We start from the raw sequence: 19,910 nt of genomic DNA, 5'->3' as shown, positions 1-19,910 counted from the left end.
TCCGGCTTGGGTCACTGTCTGTGCGGAGTCTGCACATCCTCCCCGTGTCTGCGTGGGTTTCCTCCGGGTGCTCCGGTTTCCTCCCACAGCCCAAAGATGTGCAGGATAGGTGGATTTGCCATGATAAAATTGCCCTTAGTATCCAAAATTGCCCTGACGTGTTGGGTGGGGTTGCTGGGTTATGGGGGTAGGGTGCTCTTTCCAAGAGCCGGTGCAGACTCGATGGGCCGAATGGCCTCCTGCTGCACTGTAAACTCTATGATAATTCTATGATCTATGATTAGCACTAAATTCTTGGATGGGTCAAAATGTATCAGTGGGCAAGATGAGTGCAATAGTTGCTTGACCTTCTTAAATACTTGTGACGAATGCAGGATTTTTAGATATATTGGATTACGAACATTTGGCAATTGAAGTGTTAAAGCGTGTTTGACTGCAGTAGTCACGGTTTCTAAAAGAAATCTCATTTTGCAACACAAGAAAGCTTTTAGGAGACGGAGGTGAAATTGACGAGAGTAATGTGTTTTCAGCCTGGGCTGATGGGATTGTTGTTTGACGAGAGGGAGTCCCTGGCGAGTTAGTGTCTTTTCAGCCTGGAAGAGTAAATTTGATTTCAGCTCAGGGAGGTGATGTCATTGCTAGGTGGAGCTCAGGTATTCAGACATTTTGAGAAAACCTTTTTGAGTGGAGTTCTGATCTGACTAACCCTTTGGACCACAAGTAAGATATTTTCTCACAGTTTTAAAAATAATAGAGTAATAGTATTTAAAGCAGAGCAGACTTGTCTGAGGGACAAGGGGGAAGCTGAAACAAACCAGTTGATACAACGTTTTGAAGCCAAAGTCCGCAGGGGTTCTAACAGGAGCCAAGTCTCTTCTAGAAAGCAAGTATTACTCTGCCATTGGGATGTGGGATGGAGTGAGAGCTGTTATGTTTTTCCTTTCTTGTTGTTTAATTGGGAATAGAGATAGTAATTAAGGGTATTGTATTTACTGTATTGAGTAGTATTGTTTAAGGGGTAATTGTAAGCTACTTTCAGGTGTGATGTTAAAGAGTTTAATAGTCGTATTAACCCCCTCGAGGACGACGGGGAAAATCATCATTGATCTCCCCACGGGACTCGTGGAGTACAAGCTTCCCAGGTAGAAGGTAGAACACAACCACCTCGTTATGAGCTAACATAAAATCAGGCCCAAAACAGGGCCCAGTGTGATTAATCCACTGCAATTTGCCTACTTCCACAACCGGTCCACAGCAGATACTATCACCCTGGCCACCCTGGTGCAACGACAACAATTTCTCCCTCAATGTCAGCAAAAATAAGGAGCTGGTCATCGACTTCACCCCTGTCAGCATTAACGTTGCCGAGGTGGAGATCGTTGACAGCTTGAAAATCCTAGGTGTAACAACAATCTGTCCTGGTCCACCCACATGGAAACTACGACCAAGAAAGCACATATACTTTCTCAGGAAACTAAGGAAATTCAGCACATTCACATTGCCTCTTACCAGTTTTTACAGATGCACCATAGAAAGCATCCTATCTGGCTGCATCACAGCCTGGTATGGCAACTGCTCGGCCCAAGACCGTAAGAAACTACAGAGAGTCGTGAACACAGCCCAGTCCATCACGCAAAACCCGCCTCACATCCATTGACTCCGTCTACATCTCCCGCTGCCTGGGGAAAGCGGGCAGCATAATCAAAGACCACTCCCACCCGGGTTATTCTCTCTTCCAACCTCTTCCATCGGGCAGGAGGTATGTAAGTCTGAGAACACGTCGAAAACAGCTTCTTCCCTGCTGTTAACAGACTCCTGAATGACCTTTTCTGGACAGAGCTGATCTCTCCATGCATCTTCTCTACTGAGTAGTACTACACTCCGCATGCTTCACCTGACACCTCTGTCTATGTGTTTATATTGTGTATTTATTGAATGTCCTATGTTTTTCATGTATGGAGCGATCTGTCTGGACTGTACGCAGAACAATGTTTCTCACTGTACTTCGGTACACGTGACAATAAATCTAAACCAATCAGGTGGGAATCTATTTCTTGCTGGCTGATTGCACATTTCCAGGGCTTTGTTATTCTCGACCTTAGATGTATTTTCAGGTTCTGCAGTAGATGTCTTCACCCTGGAAGGCGTTACAGTCTCTTTTTCCAAGGGACGATTAATAGAAGCAGGTACTTCTGATGCAATTGCTTCTTCTGTAGATGAAGCAGCAACATCTTGCTGTCAGATGTAGTGGAGACCATTTGACTATTGAGGTAGTTCCGGCACTGGCACAGCAACGCATGTTGACAATAATTGATCCGTATGGCGTCTCCACATAGGTTCATCTGTCGTTTCAACCATGTCGGATATTGGACCAGTCTGACGGTCGCAGGGACCCATGTCCCATTAGTGGTATAGGGAATAACTCTAGGGCATACAAGCGCTTGTTTTCCTTGTTGAGACAAGCGCTTCCTTCAGTTACCTTCTCATTTCAAGACCTATGACTGTTGGTTTCGCTTTACTATGTCAGATGTCTCCTCTGGACAGAGGAAATCAAAGGTCGTTCTCAGCTTCTTTTTCACTAATCGCAAAGCTGGTGAACTGTGTGTAGTCGCATGTGTGTGATATTCTGGTCTGTTGCTGAAAACATGTTCACACGGGGACGTAGTGAACCTTGGTCCTTGGAAGCTTTCAGTGCTTGCTACAAAGACTGGACAAATCTTTCAGCTAAACCATTCCTGGATGGTAAGGTGCTGATTCTCGCTCGATTTACGATGCTCTTAATGCCTCCCGAGATCTAACGAGATCCTGTGAGACGTCGCGATCTGGATCCAGCCCTTGCTGGGCAGGATCCAGATTTACATATTTATGTGAGCAGTTAGGTTTATTTAAATATGTCAGCTCCCGGGAACCAATACCCGTGCCTGGCAGACCTCGCAACGGTGCCGTTTAGCACTGGCCCACATAAATGTGGGCGGAACAGCACATGGGGGAGTCCCCTAGGTCATCAGAGGCCCCCGGGTGGTCGGGCTGTGGGCACAGTGGTACACTGGCACTGTCGCTGCCACCCAAGTACCTTGGACCTGACATTGACACCTGGGCACGCTGGCAGTTACATTCTGCCAGGCTGGCAGTGCCGAGGTGCTTGGGCGCCAGATTGCCCATGCCAAGGATTAGTCCCGGGGATGCCCTGCCCTTATGAGGTGGGGTGAGCTCAAGTATCCCCTAACAAGCAAGTTGCGACGTTGGGGTGTCGAGAGATCGGAGCGGTATTTGAAAATGGTGCCCCGATCTCTTACTGCACTGACGACCTGAAGCTAAGTGTGGCCTCAGTGGGAAGTTCCCCGTGAAGGCCAAAAATCCCAGTCCTGTTTGAGAATGAGGTTCTTCCTGGCATTTGATTTGTCCTGGGTGGGGGAGCTTTTTGGGGTTTGTGTGGGATTGATTTTTTAAATATTGTTGGGGTTGTCTTGTTTTTCTTATATATGGTGAAAAAGAGGGAAAATTTGTCGAATCAAAATATTTTTCCAAAAAACTGATGAACCCCCCCAAAAATTTGAAGGATCCAATCGGGTGGCATGTGAGTCGTTGAAGGGAGAGATCAAGGTGGAGATCCAGGTGGCGGTCAGGGTGGCGGAGGTGCTGCAGATGGCGCTCGACGAAATGGGGAAGAAGCTGGAGGCTCAGGGAAGAATGATCCAAAAGCTCAAAGACATCGACCGACCAGAGCAACAGGATCGTCGCCCTGGAAGCAGAGATAAAGAGGTTGGTGGTGACCCAAGGGAGCCTGAAGGGGAAGGCCGAGGATCGAGCGAACCGGTCCAGGCGACAGAGTTTTCGAATTGTGGGTCTGCCAGAGGGGAGCGAGGGCAGAGACCCGACTGACTACGTGGCCCAGATGCTGGGCAACTTGGTCGGAAGCGACAGCTTCCCCAAACCACCGGAGATCGACAAGGCCCACAGGTCACTCCGACCAAAGCCGAAGGTCGGGGAACAGCCGAGGGCGATAATCGGCAAGTGGCACAGGTACCAGGGTCAGGAGGGGATCCTGAATTGGGCTCGGCAGATCAAAGCGAGCGGTTGGGAAAGACACAGAATAAGGGTGTATCAGGACATCGGGGCAAACCTGGCAAAGCGCAGGTTGGGTACAACAACGCAAAGTCGGCCCTGTACAAGAACAACGTCAAATTCGGGATGCTATACCCAGCCAGGCTCTTGGTGACATACCAGAATAAATAACAGTATTTTACCACCCCAGTAGAGGTAGCCAAGTTTGTGTGTGCAAGCGGCCAGGACAAAAGGCAAACAAAGCAGTGGTGAGGAAGACACAGGGAGGAAAAAAGGTGGTGGACGTGGACAATTTTTGCGCGGGATTGCACTGCCTCGCTATGAGTTGGAGCACTAGCTCATAGGAAGGAAGGGATGAGGGCAGCAGAGCGCTGAACAGGGTGAGGGGGAGACAGAGAGGACAGCACTGGGTCGGGCATAGAGGGGGACAGATCAGCCCCGGATGGGGGAGGAGAGGGGGCTACCATACTAGCGGGGAAAGCTAGCACTAGGAAGCATGAAAGAGAGGAAGGCCGCAACTTATCTCCCAGGACGCGTGGTGGGGGGGAAACACAGGGGTAGGGGGGCAAATAGGAAAGGGGGCACAGTGGGGGGGGGGGGGGGGCAGAAAGGGGCATAGAGGGGGAATCAAGACCATGGGGGAACTTAGCGATAAAGAGGGGAAGGGTTCTAGACTGGCTTCAGCAGGTCAGGTTCAGGTTGATGGACCAAGATGGCACCGTGAGCAGCCACAGTGGAGGGTCACTAAACAGGGGGAAACCGTGGGTGCAGGGACTCACCCACGTGGCGTACACACAGTTGGCGGCCATTTTGGATGGCCCAGGGACAACGGGAAACTCTGGAGCGCAGGGGCCCAGCCTCATGGCCAGAACGCCGACCGCGGCCATTTCGGACGGCCCCCTAACAAAGGGAAACCCTGGAGTGCAGGGACACATGCACCAACTAAGTGTGGTTGATCCCACAGGAAGCCGGGGAGGACAGAAGCCCCCCACCAGGATTAGCACCTGGAGCGTTGGGGGACTTAACGGACCAGTGAAAAAATCCAGAGCCTTCGGCCACTTGAAAAGTATGAAAGCCGACACAGTCTTCCTCCAAGAGACGCACCTGAAGGAGAAGGACGACTGTGGGTAAGGAAGGGCTGGGTGGGGCAGACCCTGCTACAGGATAAGGGCAAAGGGGGCTAGCTATTCTGATAGAGGGCAGTGTTCATGGCGACAAAAATGGTTACGGACCATGGGGGAGGGTGGGTCGTGTCCTAAATGGGGCACCTGTAGTCCTGTAAAAAAAGACCATGGCGGAAATCCCCGACATAGATACGCACCGACTGATCATGAAGGGGGGGACTTAACCTGTGTACAGGACACACTGACAGACAGATCAAACCCCAGAACGGGAAAAACGACAGGCATGCCTAGGGAACTGGGAACGTTCAAGGAGCAGGTAGGGGGCACTGTAACCATGGCGGTTCCTGCGCCCAGGTGAGAAGGAATTCTCGTTCTTCTCACCAGTAAATGAGGTCTACACCCGCATGGACCTCTTTGGAGTAGGAAACTCAGTGCTTCCAGATATAGTCAGCGTGGAATACTGCGAGCATAAACTCCGACCAGGCTCCACATTACGTGGATGAGAGGCTGGAGACAGGTCGTGCCCAACACCCCTCTTGGAGGTTGGACACAACCCTCTTGGCCGACAAGGTCTTCTGCCAGAAAACATCACAGGCCAGAGACGAGTACGTTACTAACGACCGGATCGCTGAAGTCTCACCCTCCACGTACTCGGATGCACTGAAGTTGGTGATTAGAAGAGACATTATAGCCTACAAGGCTCGCAGAGATGGGGAAGAGAGGGCAGCTAGGCAAAAACTGATTGACTCCTTACTGGAGTAAGTCAGAAGATACCCTGACGCCACGACCCTCGAGCTTCTGGCGGAGAGGAAAGTACTACAGGTGGACTTTAACCTGCTATCCACCAGGAAAGCAGTGCACCAACTCTGCCAGACATGGCGGACCTTTTATGAACACGGAGACAAGGCTGGCCGGCTACTCGCTCACCAGCTGAGAAAGCAGGCAGCCACAAAGAAAATAGTGCAGGTGAGGGATGGCAGAGGCAGACTGGTAGCTGAACCAAAAAAGGTCAATCGAGACCTTCTACCGGGGACTGTACAACTCCGAGTCTCCCGATGGGGACTCGGCGATGAAACGGTTCCTCGATGGACTGGACATGCCAGTTGTGGGGGACAATTGACGGGGGGAGCTGGAAGCACCAATAGGGCTGGGAGAGATCATGGAGAGATCATGGAGAGCATCAACTCCATGCAGGCGGGGAAGGCGCAGGGACCCAATGGTTCTGCAGAACATTTGTGCCGGTTCTCGGCCCGCACCTGCGGGAGATGTTCGCAGACTTGCTAGCGAGGGGCAGCCTGTCTCCAATGCTAACACAGGCAACCATATCACTGACATCCGACGGAATGCAGATCCTACGGACCCATTTCGCTGCTGAATGTGGACGTGAAAATACCTGCAGACGTCCTGACCAAGAGACTGGAGAACTGCATATCTGAGGTGGCCGCAGAGGACCAGACGGGCTTTGTTAAGGGTAGACAGCTGCCTGCGTACATCAGATGGCTACTCAATGTGATTACTGACCCCATCCGGGCAGAGAACAGCAGAGGTGATCGTCTCCCTGGATGCAGAGAAGGACTTCGACAGAGTCGAGTGGAAGTACCTCATTGAGGTACTGGAGCGGTTTGGGCTAGGGACAGGGTTAGCCTCATGGGTTAAGCGACTGTACAACGCCCCAAGGCCAGCGTTCAGAGCAACACCACAAGCTCTGAGTACTTCCAGCTGCACAGAGCCACCAGGCAGAGACGCCCGCTGTCCCCGCTCCTGTTCACCCTGGCAATTGGGCCACTGGCGATCGTCCTGCGAGACTCGAAAGGCTGGAAGGGAATCCGAAGAGGAGGTAGAGAGGACAGAGCCTCACTCTATGCGGATGATCTGCTCCTCTACATCTCAGACCCGCGAAGTGGCATGAACAAAATCATGAAGCTTCTTGAAGAGTTTTGGAGCCTGCTTGGGCAACAAACTAAACCCTGGGCAAGTTTTCCTGGTGAACCCGAGAGGGGGAGGAGCAGAGCTGGAATGTCTACCATTTAAAATAGCCCCAAACAAATTTGGCGACCTTGGGATCCAGATAGCCCATGACTGGACACGGATCCACAAGTGGAATCTGACCAGCCTGACGGCACAGTGGTTCGCACTGCTGCCTCAAAGCTTCAGGAACCCAGTTTCAATTCCAGCCTCAGGTGTCTGTCTGTGCGGAGTCTGCACGTTCTCCCCGTGTCTGCGTGTGTTCCCTCCGGGTGCTCCGGTTTCCTCCCACAGTCCAAAAATGTGCAGGTTAGGTGGATTGGCCGTGATAAATTGCCCCTTAGTATCCAAAAAGGTTAGGTGGGGTTACAGGGTTAAGGTGGAGGAGTGAACTTAGGCTTGGGTGGGGTGCTTTTTCCAAGGGCCGGTGCAGACCCGATGGACTGAATGGCCTCCTTCTGCACTGTAAATTCTATGAAAAAGGACCGACAGAGATGGGGATAAACTCCCACTTTTCCCTGGCGAGTAGGGTGCAGATGATCAACACGAACGTACTGCCCAGGTTGCTCTTCCTGTTCAGATCCATACCCATCTTCACCCCCAAGGGCTTTTTCCAAACAATAGACAAAATGATTATGGCGGGATGTTCGTGTCGGGCGGGAAAAATCCATGAATTCCTAAAACAACATTGCAAAGGAGAAGGGGCGGGATTCTCCGATATCGGCGCGATGTCCGCCGACCGGCGCAAAAAACGGCGCGAATCAGTCCGGCATCGCGCCGCCCCAAAGGTGCGGAATTCTCCGCATCTTGAGCAGCCGAGCCCTCACCTTGAGGGGCTAGGCCCATGCCAGACTGATTTCCGCCCCGCCAGCTGGCGGGAAAGGCCTTTGGTGCCCCGCCAGCTGGCGCGAAACTGACTTTGCCGGGCGACGCATGCATGGGAGCGTCAGCGGCCGCTCACGGCATCCCCGCGCATGCGCAGTGGAGGGGGTCTCTTCCGCCTCCGCCATGGTGGAGACTATGGTGAAGGCGGAAGGAAAAGAGTGCCCCCACGGCACAGACCCGCCCGCGGATCAGTGGGCCCCGATCGCGGGCCAGGCCACCGTGTGGGCACCCCCCGGGGCCAGATCACCCCGCGCCCCCCCAGGACCCCGGAGCCCGCCCGCGGCGCCGTGTCCCGCCGTCCCAAAGGTGGTTCAATCCACGCCGGCTGGTGTGGGTTGACAGCGGCGGGACTTCGGCCCATCGCGGGCTGGAGAATCGCCGGGTTGGGGGGCCCGCCAACTGGGGCGGCGCGATTCCCGCCCCCGCTGAATATCCGGTGCCGGAGAATTCGGCAACCGGCGGGGACGGGATTCATGCCAGCCCCCGGCGATTCTCCAACCTGGCGGGGGGTCGGAGAATCCCACCCAAGAAGCGTGGGAGGCCTGGCTCTCCCGAGCTTGCAATGCTACACCCTGGGCAGCCACGGTCGAGAGAGTGAGGGGGTGGGGGAAGGAACCAAACACGGAATGGGTGAGGTAGGAGGAGTCCTCCTGCACGGGAACGATCCTTCGAGCATTCGCCATGACAGCATTCCCACCCCCGCCGGCATAACCAGGAGACCACCAGCCCAGTGGTGGTTGCAACACTGAGAACCTGGAAGCAGATGAGGCAGTGCCTCAGTCTAACCAAGGTGTCCACCATCTGCGGCAACCACCAGTTTCCACCAGCCATGCTAAACGCCACCTTTTAAGAGGTGGAGGCAGGACAGGGGGACACTGACAGTTCGGGACTCCTACACGGGGGACGGAGAGACTGGAACTAACGAGCGGACAGGAACTCCGACATTTGCAAACCAAAAACTTTCTCCGCAAGGATATGACGAGGTACCTTAGGGCCCGAGAGACACAATGTTGGAGGAATTACTGGACGTGGACAGTCTGGGAAAGGGGAACTGTAGGGACCTATAGGGACGTCTTTTAGAAAGGACACACTCCCCACTGGACGGAACAAGGGAGAAATGGGAGGAAGAGTTCGGGACAGATGTAGGGTGGGGACCCTGGAGCGAAGCACTGAGCAGGTCCAACTCCTCCACCTCCTGCGCAAGGCTCAGCCTCATGCAGCTTAAAATGGTGCACACAACACACGTGCCAAGGACCCGAATCAGCAGGTTCTTCCCGGAGGTGGAGGGCAATGTGCCCGGTGTCCGCCACGCCCACATGTTCTGGGCATGGAAACACCAAAGGGGAGCCCAGAGGGAGACTGACACAGGGACCAGAGGGCCCATCACACAGCCACCGGGAAAAGACAAACACCGGACAAGCCACCTGTGGTGAAAGAAAGGGCCTAGGGTAAGACCTGGAAATAGCAGAAAGGGGGAAGTAGGAGAGAAGGTGTGCAAGCGAGGCGGGGGGTGAAAGGGGCGGGGGTGAAAGGGGCGGGGGTGATGCCGAAAAGAAACATGTACACTGTTACTGTCTCACCTATTTTTTTGTAAACTTTAATAAAAATATATTTTTTTGAATGAGCTTTTCTGGAACAGATGGGGGGGGGGGGCAGACCCGTGGTGGTTTTTACGTCTGAGTGGGAAGGAATTTCTGTTTTCCTCTCAGCTCTGCTCTCGGATTGACCTTTTTGTGGTGGGAGGGGTAGAGGGCCGAACCCTCGGCAATAGTCACATCGGTTCACGCTCCACATTTTGTGGATTTGATCTTGGAGCCGGGCCTCACTCATCATCGCCCACACTGCGGGAGGCCCCGAAGGCGGCTATTAGTTGCGGGGGAGATAATCTCCTGTAAGGCACACCAGGAGAAGACTGCAAGGATGGAGAGGCAGCTGTTGGTGGGCTCCATCCTTCCCGTACGGGCTGGCCCCGACGGCGGAGATGTTGGCAGGTCGGAAGAAGTTGCAGTTGGAATTTGAGCTGCTCTCGACGGACAAGGCACTGTGCCAGCTGTGACGCTCTAGGGGGGCATTTTATGAAATGGGGAGAAGGCCAGTCGACTATTAGCGCACTAGCTGAGGTGGCAGGTTGCCTCCCGGGAGATAGTGCGGGTGAGTTCTGCTTTTGAGGCCTTTCCCTGAAGCTTCTATAATTCGGACTCCCGGAGGAAAGGTCGCCTATGATGGAATTTTGGATGGCTTGTCCATTCCAGCGGCAGAGAGAGGGGTCGGAGTCCGGAGGAGATCATGAAATGTATGGGTTTAATGCAGTCGGGTAAGGCTCCAGGCCCAGACGGATTCCCCATTGAATCTTATAAGAAATTTGCGGGTCAGCTGATCCCATTGTTGTTGCATACATTTAACAATTCCTTATCCCTGGGGGGGGGGGGGTTATTGCCAGTTACACTGAAGCTACATCGAGTTCCTTGATTTTGAAGAAGGGTAAGGGTCCGACAGAATGTGGGCCGTACCGTCCCATCTCGATACTTGTGACACTAAATGAGATCTATCTTCTATACAGGGCCCCCACCGTGAGTGTTCCTACGAAAGCCCGGAGCCCGTTGAATAGAGGTACGAGGCAGGGTTGCACATTGTCCCCGCATTTGCTGGCTTCAGCGATTGAGCCTCTGGCCATAGCATTGAGGCCATCTATGAGGTGGTGGGTGATAGAGAGGGGAGGGAGGGTGCAGAGGGTGTCCTTGTATACAGATAGTCTACTGTTGTATATAATGGAACCACTCTCCAATGCGGAGGATAATTGAAGCTACTTCGGTGTTTTGGCTCCTTCTCGGATTAGGAGTTGAATCTGGACAAAAGCGAATACTTTCCGGTGAATTCCCCAGGGAGGGGAGCCCATTTGGCGACGTTGCCTTTTCTCTTGGCCAGGTCTAGCTTTGGTTATCTGGGAATCCAGGTTGATCACGACTGGGTCCGCTTTTATCGATGCAATTTCACCAGCCTGGTGAATGGGGTAACATCTGACTTGGAAGGGGCGGGGTAACCTCCCTCCGTCCTTGGCGGGCAGGGTTTAGACGGTAAAAATGAATGCCCTTCCGAGGTTTTTATTTTTGTTTCAGTGTCTCCCCCTTTTCCCAAGACTTTCTTTGTTAAAGTTAATAAAATCTCTTCCTTTGGTAGAGCGGGCAAGACTGCACTGATTGACAGGACGTTTCTGCAGAGAGGCAGTCGCGCTGCCTAATCTGTCCCTTAATTATTGGGATTCGAACATGAAAACAGCGTGGGGGTGGTTTGAGGATCCAGATTCCATGGAGATGAGCTTTTTGCAGAGATACTAGTTTGAGGGCCTTAGTTACTGCTCCGCTTCCATTTACCACCACAAAATTTACTTCAAACCCGGCAGTGGCCAGCCACTCTGAGGATTTGGAGACAGTTCAGGCAACATTTAAAGCTGGGCTCATGTCGATGTTAGCCCCAATCTGCAGGAATCATCTCTTTGTACCAGCGGGTTTGGACTCGGTGTCCGGAGGGAGGGAGGGAGGGACTGGAGAGGTTTCGGGTCATGTTTATGGAGGGGATGCTCGCCGGTTTGAGGAGCTGTTGGATAAATTCCACATTTTTCAGGTCCACGACCTTTTTGCACCAGGAGATTCCCCCTTCCTTTCCCCTGGCACCCTTGTCCTCTCTTTCAGTGAGCGGGTTGGGGGAGGGGAAGATCTCGGATATTTATGGTCGGATCTTGTCGATGGAGCAGCTCCGGTGGATGAGGTAAAAAGGAAGAGGGAGGGGGAATTGGGCCCCGATGTTCGATTGGGGGTGTGTGGAGTCAAGGCTCTTCACAGGGTCAACTCCACCTCCTCATGTGCTTAACTCAGCCTGCTTCAGATGAAGGTGGTGCACAGGGCCCATCTGACCAGGACGTGGATGAGTGGGTTTTTCCCAGGAGTGGCGGACTGGTGCGAGCGATGTTATCGAGGGCCAGCGAATCATACACACATGTTCTGGTCATGTCCTAAACTTATAAGCTACTGTATCTTCAACACCACGTCAGTGATTCTTGGGATTGAGCTGGAGACTTGTCCGCTGGTGGCCATTTTTGGGGTCTCGGACTCGCCGGAGCTGCAAACGGGTGGGGGGGGTGGGAGGGTGATGGTGGATGCCCTCGCCTTCGCCTCGCTGATATCCCATAGGTGAGTACTGATTGGTGGAGGATTCCAGATCCGCCCCGTGCCTCATCCTGAACTTATGGCGTTTCCGTACTTGGAGAAGGTCCAAGTCGATCATGAGGGGGTCGGCAGAAGGGTTCTACTCGAGGTGGCAGCCCACTCCTATTTCAAGGAGCATGTCACCGTCAGGTTTTAAGGGGGTGCTAGTTTTGTTCTCCTTTTAGTGGGGGGTGGGGTTGGGAGGGGTGGGGTAAGTTTGGAGTCATAGTTGTTAGGTGTTGTGGTTTTGCTGTGCTATAATTTAAAATGTTCTTCACCAAAATATTTTTTTAAAAACTATCGGTTTCTCCTCAACTTGAATTTGCTCTGAAGAAAAATTCTAATCGCCCAACGTCGCACCGAGTCTTCAGCAGAGGCATTGAAGGGATCCACTCCACCCAATACAGGCGTCTATCTCCGCAGCTCTCTCCTACTTGTCAAGCTTGACTTTAACTGGAGCAGGTTCTGAGCTGATGATCTTCCAAACGCATTGGTTGCCTTTTCTTTGTGTATGTAGTTTGAAACTTCATTATTTTGTGTGATACGGGCAAGGCCAGCATTTGTTGTTCCTCCCTAATGACCTTTATGCTGAATGGTTTATGCGGCATTTCAGAGGGGGTGGTTAAGAACCGACCACATTGCCCTAAACTTCCCTTAGTGTCCAAAAAAAAGGTAAGGTGGGGTTAATGGGTTCAGGGGTAAAGGGGGATAGGGTGGAGGTGTGGGACTTAAGTGGGGTGCTCTTTCCAAGGGCCGGTGTATACTCGATGGGCTGAATGGCCTCCTTCTGCACTGTAAATTGTATGATTAAGTAACTTGTTTATATTAGCACGGGTGCAAACCAGAAGGTGAGTGAGAGTCAGGTTGAGAGGAAAAAAAGACCTTTGGTTTAAAAACGAGTAAAGCTAACACCATTTTGATGACTGGGCAATATGGTTTGATAGAGGGAGGTATCGTTTCTGGTGGGGGTTCAGGTGACCAATGCAGTGTGAGTGAAACTATGATGCGACGTACGGAGATCATGAGTTACTCGGACAGCACCGAACTTGTGTGTCTTCACCAGAAATGCCTTTGACAGGCCCCGTGTTAACGATTCGCAAATTCTGACTCTTAACTCCGAGGTGACATTTTTGTTGCATATTTGTTTATACAATGTAAGGTAAAGTTGTCACAGTCCCAGATGACCATCGGCTGCTTTTCCCTTTTGAGGGGGGAGAGCTGAGCGGTGGTGATTTAACCCGAGGATCACCGCACCTCGGGCGAGGGGCAAGATCGAGAAGGCGGGGCCTTGATGAATAACGTCAGCCGGTACGGGTAGGCCAGCGTTTATTGCCCATCCCTAATTGCCCTTGGGAAAGGGGTGGTGAGCCGCCTTCGTGAACTGCAGCAGACCACGTGTTGTAGTCACACCCACAGACGGTGCTGGTCGGGAGGGACAAATAGTATTACTTCTTGGCCAAGTCGCATCCTCTTTTAAAATTATTTTTATTCTCATTTTCCACATTTTCATAAAATATACACCCAACGAAAGATAACCAGCAATAACAAATACAATAGCAATCCCCCAACCAACAACGCCTTTATCATACAAACCCAAACCTCCCCCCTACATCCCAAACACACAACTAGAAAGAAAATGAGAATCCACGGACATCCCATACATGGTAACCAATAAACCATACACTCACCCTCCCTGCTAACGTTCAATGGCATCCAATTCTTGAAAGTGCGCGATAAACAAGGCCCATGAATTGTGGAACCCTTCCATCCTCCCCCTCAGCTCAAACTTCACCTCCTCGAGCATTAAGAATTCCAGCCGGGTTCCCCCCCCCCCCCCCCCCCCCCCCCCCCGCCATGCCGAGGCACAGGGCGGAGAAGCTGACCTCCACCCCAGCAGGATCCGCCTTCGGGCAATCAGCGAGGCGAAGGCTAAGGCATCTGCCCCCCGCACCCTCCTCCAGCCCAGGCTAGCCCGACACCCCGATTATGACTTCATGGGGCCCTGTTTCGAACCCCACATGCACCACCCCCGAGGTCACCTTAAAGACCACCCTCCAATACCCCTCCAGCTTTGGGACCGAGTCGCATCCTTATTTGGTAATATTGAGTGATTGATGTCGTGTCCACCCATTGTGGGAACTAACTTGTCCCCCAGAAGAACATGGAAGTAAAATAGGTGGGGATGAGGGTGGGGGGGCACACATTTACCCTGCTTCATAATTTGACTTTTCAGTTGTCTGAAGGATGTATCTCCACTTCACCCACTGCCAACCCTGAGGCTGCAAATGGACCCAAACTCGGTCAATGTCACCGGCATTGGTTGAGACGTGGCTGTAGGAAATGCTAGTCTTCCGATGCCGGTTCAGGGATGGGTGGGAGTGGCCTGTTTCTGCTGGCAGGACTGATTGAAAGCCGGAGATGGAGTAATTCCGTTCTGAATATATTCAATGACTCATTTCCAGCAAATTACCGGGCGCACCTCAGTCCCTCATCATCCTGCCCCATAGGGAACCCGCCGGTTCTGCAGACTGACATTCTTCCCCCTGAACTTGGCTCTCCCTGACCTCCTTGGACTGGCTGCACTATCTGTGTGTATAACCTTCCCTACTCTGAGAGCCTTCATGCGCAAAGCGCTAATGGCGATTGAATTAATGCCTGTAAGGGTATTGCTGTGGTTAATATTTGTGCTGTCTCTCTCTCTCTCTCCCCGATCAGACTTCCTGAATGTGTGTGCTTAGAAGAAGGTGCATTAGTTGAGCCGCTGTGTGTCGCGCTTCATGCCTGTCAAAGAGGACGAGTGAAAGTGGGTCAGAAGGTTTTCATCTGTGGAGCAGGTAAGCGTGCTTTTGCTCACCTGATGTATCGCGATGTCAGTCGCTCGTCCTTTCTCCCGAAAAAGTTGTACGTGCTTCAACCTCACCTAAACAGACCCCTCCCCCCGCCCCCCGTGGCAGCACAGTGATGCAGTGGGTTAGCACTGCTGCCTCACGGTGCCGAGGACCCGGGTTCAATCCTGGCTCTGAGTCACTGTCCGTGTGGAGTTTGCACATTCTCCCCGTGTCTGCATGGGTCTCACTCCCACAACCCAAAGATGTGCAGGATAGGTGGATTGGCCACGCTAAATTGCCCCTTAATTAGAACAAAATTAATTGGGCACTCTGAATTTTATACAAAAAAAGAAATCCATTCCCCTCACAATTTTTATTGGAGTGCTCCACTCACAGGCACGATGGCACAGTGGTTAGCACCGTGACCTCACAGCGCCATGGTCCCGGGTTCAATTCCGGCCTCGGGTGACTGGCTGTGTGGAGTTTCCACTTTCTCCGCGTGTCTGCGTGGGTGCTCCGGTTTCCTCCCACAGTCCAAAGATGTGCAGGTTAGAGTGGACTGACCAAGCTAAAAGGTGGGTTACAGATATAGGGCTGGAGAGTGGTGCTGGATAGGGCGCACCTCGGAGTCGCTTGCCCCCAGCTTTGCATGGGCTGTGCAGCCACTCTTTGTGAGCTGAGTTCATTCCTGTCCAATTATATTGGCATTTCAGCCAATGATTCACACAGATTGGGTTACAGCCATGGCGATCTTTATATAGCTGCAAAGGAGACTGTGTGTGTGTGTGTCGGGACTTGTGGGAGGAAACCGTAGCTCCCGGAGGAAACCCACGCAGACACAGGCAGAACGTGCAGACTCCGCACAGACAGTGACCCAAGCCGGGAATCGAACCCGAGTCCCTGGCGCTGTGAAGCAACAGTGCTAGCCACTGTGCTACCGTGCCGATTTATCAGAGAGGAATGTTGCCACAACCTTGGGAGGGTGTGGAAAATAACGTCCCTGATTCAGCTGGGAGTTGCAGCTTCCAAAATGTGCAATCTCTGATCTGACTGACCGTGAGCAATGCCAGGGCAGCTGTAGTTTGGCAGTCCTTAGGAGAAGAGGGTAAAGTATCTCCTACACTGGCACTTGGCCACAGGCTTACTGTTGTTTCTGGCACTGGAACATATTGTTCTTTTGGAGCAGAGCCAATGCACAAGGGATGGGAGCCTATATGAACAGGGCAAACAATCGCCTTGGGCGGGATTCTCCGACTCTGGGGCTATGTCCGTGGCGTTTTACGTCAGAAAAAATGGCGTAAAACGGCCATCGATTCCCTGTTTTGCTGGGGGTTAGCATGCCGGCAGCATAGAGCAGCCGGCTCTAGCTGCCGATACGCCCGGAGAATTGCCGGGGGTCCGAGGCCACGCACGCGTACGGCGGTGGCCTGCAGCGGCTGCCCCTGTGCCGGAGATTCCTGCCCGTCGAATTTTCAGATGGGGCCACGGTAATGGGGGTCGACTTGTAGCTTGGCAGTGCTGCGGAAAAGCCCTTTTTAGGGGGGTTTATGTACAATGTGGACCCCTCGTTTTTGACTGTGGGGAGCTGGCACGGCAACAGAAGTAGTGGCAATTTGGAAAATTGGGGACTGATGTCGGACACGATCCCTTCGTGGATGTCGGGGGCTCTTGAACATCTTCAGTTTCTGCGCCTTAATTACTGCCTCTGTGGATCTCTTTGATCTTGCTAATGCCACACACAAACACACACGCACACATCCCTCCCACCCGGCCTACTCACTCTTCCAACTTCTTCCATCGGGCAGGAGATACAAAAGTCTGAGAACACACACAAACAGACTCAAAAACAGCTTCTTCCCCACTGTTACCAGACTCCTAAATGACCCTCTTATGGACTGACCTCATTAACACTACACCCCGTATGCTTCACCCGATGCCGGTGTTATGCAGTTACATTGTGGACCTTGTGTTGCCCTATTATGTATTTTCTTTCATTTCCTTTTCTTTTTATGTACTTAATGATCTGTTGAGTTACTCGCAGAAAAATGTTTTTAATTGTACCTCGGCACACGTAACAATAAACAAAATCCAATCCACACACACACACAGACACACACACACACACACACACACACACACAATTGTCCCTCTGCCCTACACTGGGTGATGCCCAGGTGTATTTTTGTTTTGAAGGATCTCAGGTCACAGGGAAACTAACTGGGTTGATCAGCCACGCATTATGGCTTTCCCCAGGCAGCGGGAGGTGTAGATGGAGTCAATGGATGGGAGGCAGGTTCATGTGATGGACTGGGCGGTGTTCACGACTCTCTGAAGCTTCTTGCGATCCTGGGCTGAGCAGTTGCCATACCAGGCTGTGATGCAGCCAGATAGGATTCATTCCCTTCGTCTTGGAGACCCTCACGAGTGCCGTTCCGTCTGGTCCCCTTTTGTGGAGACCAGTGCTGGACAGCGCTCCCCCGAGGTCTCCGAGGCGAAGGGGTGAATCCCAAAGCGTCAGGAATCTCGGGAATCTACACATTAGATTGAGACAAGCTGTCTCGCTCGAATATGCAAATTTGCCAAAACGTGATCCCGCCCACAATTGGTGGGATTTACATCTAAACGTCACGCGAAATCCAACGGGATGGATCTCGCGAGGCGTTGCGAGCCGGGTAGATCCTGGGAGCGGGGTCTCCCAGCTTTTATCGGCTGTGCTGCGCCGCGGCGAGCTGTGTTTTGGGCGCAGCGTGACCATTGGAATCGCACCCACAGAATCTATAATCCCCGATCATACTTCTGCTGTCAGCACTGATAGGCCAGCTCCCCAGAGTGGGAGCCCTCATTGCACAGGCTTCCGTTACAACTTATGATGCCTGTCTGCCCATTTGACCAGAGGTGATTCACACTATAGAGCAAGGCAGGAAATGGAAAATAGATTTGTCAAAGATCTTTGAAAAAAAAAGTAACGATGGGATAACTATTCACTCTTGTGCAGTGTCAGGGATGTTCACCATTACAATGTTTACAAGATTTATCAGTAAGGGTGCTTTGCATGTAGGTTGTGTATGCATATTATGTATGTGTACTGTGTATGTATATTGTGCCTATATATTTATGTATATTGCGTGTGTATATATATATATATAGTGCATGTATATTGTGTATGTATATCATTTATATAGATATATAGTGTATGTATATTGTGTGTGTATAAAGTGCATGTATACTGTGCATGTATATTGTGTATGTATATGTTAGGTGTATATGGTGTATGTACATATTGTGTGTGTGTGGAGACATATATAGTGCATGTATACTCTATGTATATTGTGCATGTATATAGTGTATGTATATTATGTATATAGTGTGTGTATACTGTATGTATATTGTGCATGTATAGTGTGTATGTATATTGTGCATGTATATTGTGCATGTATATTGTGTATGTTTATTGTGTATGTATATTATGTATATAGTACATGTATACTGTGTATGTATATTGTGCATGCATATGGTGTATATAGAGCAAGTATACTGTATGTATATATGTAGTAGATATGTATATATTGTGTATGTATATTGTGGATATAGTGCATGTATACTCTGTATATTGTGCATGTATACAGTATATATATTGTGCATATATATTGTGTATGTATATTGTGTATATTGTGTATGTGTATTGTGTATGTATACTGTGCATATATAGAACATAGAAGATAGAAAAATACAGCACAGAACAGGCCCTTCGGCCCACGATGTTGTGCCGAACCTTTGTCCTAGATTAATCATAGATTATCATTGAATTTACAGTGCAGAAGGAGGCCATTCGGCCCATTGCGTCTGCACCGGCTCTTGGAAAGAGCACCCTACCCAAAGTCAACACCTCCACCCAACACTAAGGGCAATTTTGGACACTAAGGGTAATTTATCATGGCCAGTCCACCTAACCTGCACATCTTTGGACTGTGGGAGGAAACCGGAGCACCCGGAGGAAACCCACGCAGACACGGGGAGGATGTGCAGACTCCGCACAGACAGTGACCCAAGCCGGAATCGAACCTGGGACCCTGGAGCTGTGAAGCAATTGTGCTATCCACAATGCTACCGTGCTGCCCTTAAGAACAAATAAATCTACACTATATAATTTTACCGTAATCCATGTACCTATCCAATAGCTGCTTGAAGGTCCCTAATGTTTCCGACTCAACTACTTCCACAGGCAGTGCATTCCATGCCCCCACTACTCTCTGGGTAAAGAACCTACCTCTGACATCCCCCCTATATCTTCCACCATTCACCTTAAATTTATGTCCCCTTGTAATGGTTTGTTCCACCCGGGGAAAAAGTCTCTGACTGTCTACTCTATCTATTCCCCTGATCATCTTATAAACCTCCATCAAGTCGCCCCTCATCCTTCTCCGTTCTAATGAGAAAAGGCCTAGCACCCTCAACCTTTCCTCGTAATACCTATTCTCCATTCCAGGCAACATCCTGGTAAATCTCCTTTGCACCTTTTCCAAAGCTTCCACATCCTTCCTAAAATGAGGCGACCAGAACTATACACAGCAATCCAAATGTGGCCTTACCAAAGTTTTGTACAGCTGCATCATCACCTCAGGGCTCTTAAATTCAATCCCTCTGTTAATGAACGCGAGCACACCATAGGCCTTCTTCACAGCTCTATCCACTTGAGTGGCAACTTTCAAAGATGTATGAACATAGACCCCAAGATCTCTCTGCTGCTCCACATTGCCAAGAACTCTACCGTTAACCCTGTATTCCGCATTCATATTTGTCCTTCCAAAATGGACAACCTCACACTTTTCAGGGTTAAACTC

At 51.2% G+C, this 19,910-nt stretch overlaps 1 protein-coding gene across 1 annotated transcript in view; it reads left to right on the top strand.

The window, feature by feature from the left end:
* Window positions 1-19,910, top strand: part of LOC140404380 (sorbitol dehydrogenase-like) — a 272,127-nt gene that overhangs the window by 24,375 nt on the left and 227,842 nt on the right. The window contains exon 5 of the mRNA XM_072492821.1: window positions 14,957-15,075. Within this exon, the coding sequence (XP_072348922.1) occupies window positions 14,957-15,075 (119 nt within the window). The remainder of the gene's footprint in view (window positions 1-14,956; window positions 15,076-19,910) is intronic.

This window comes from Scyliorhinus torazame, chromosome 30, assembly GCF_047496885.1.
Source record: "Scyliorhinus torazame isolate Kashiwa2021f chromosome 30, sScyTor2.1, whole genome shotgun sequence".
Classification (NCBI taxonomy): Eukaryota; Metazoa; Chordata; class Chondrichthyes; order Carcharhiniformes; family Scyliorhinidae; genus Scyliorhinus; species Scyliorhinus torazame.
This window is presented reverse-complemented; position numbering and strand designations above follow the sequence as displayed.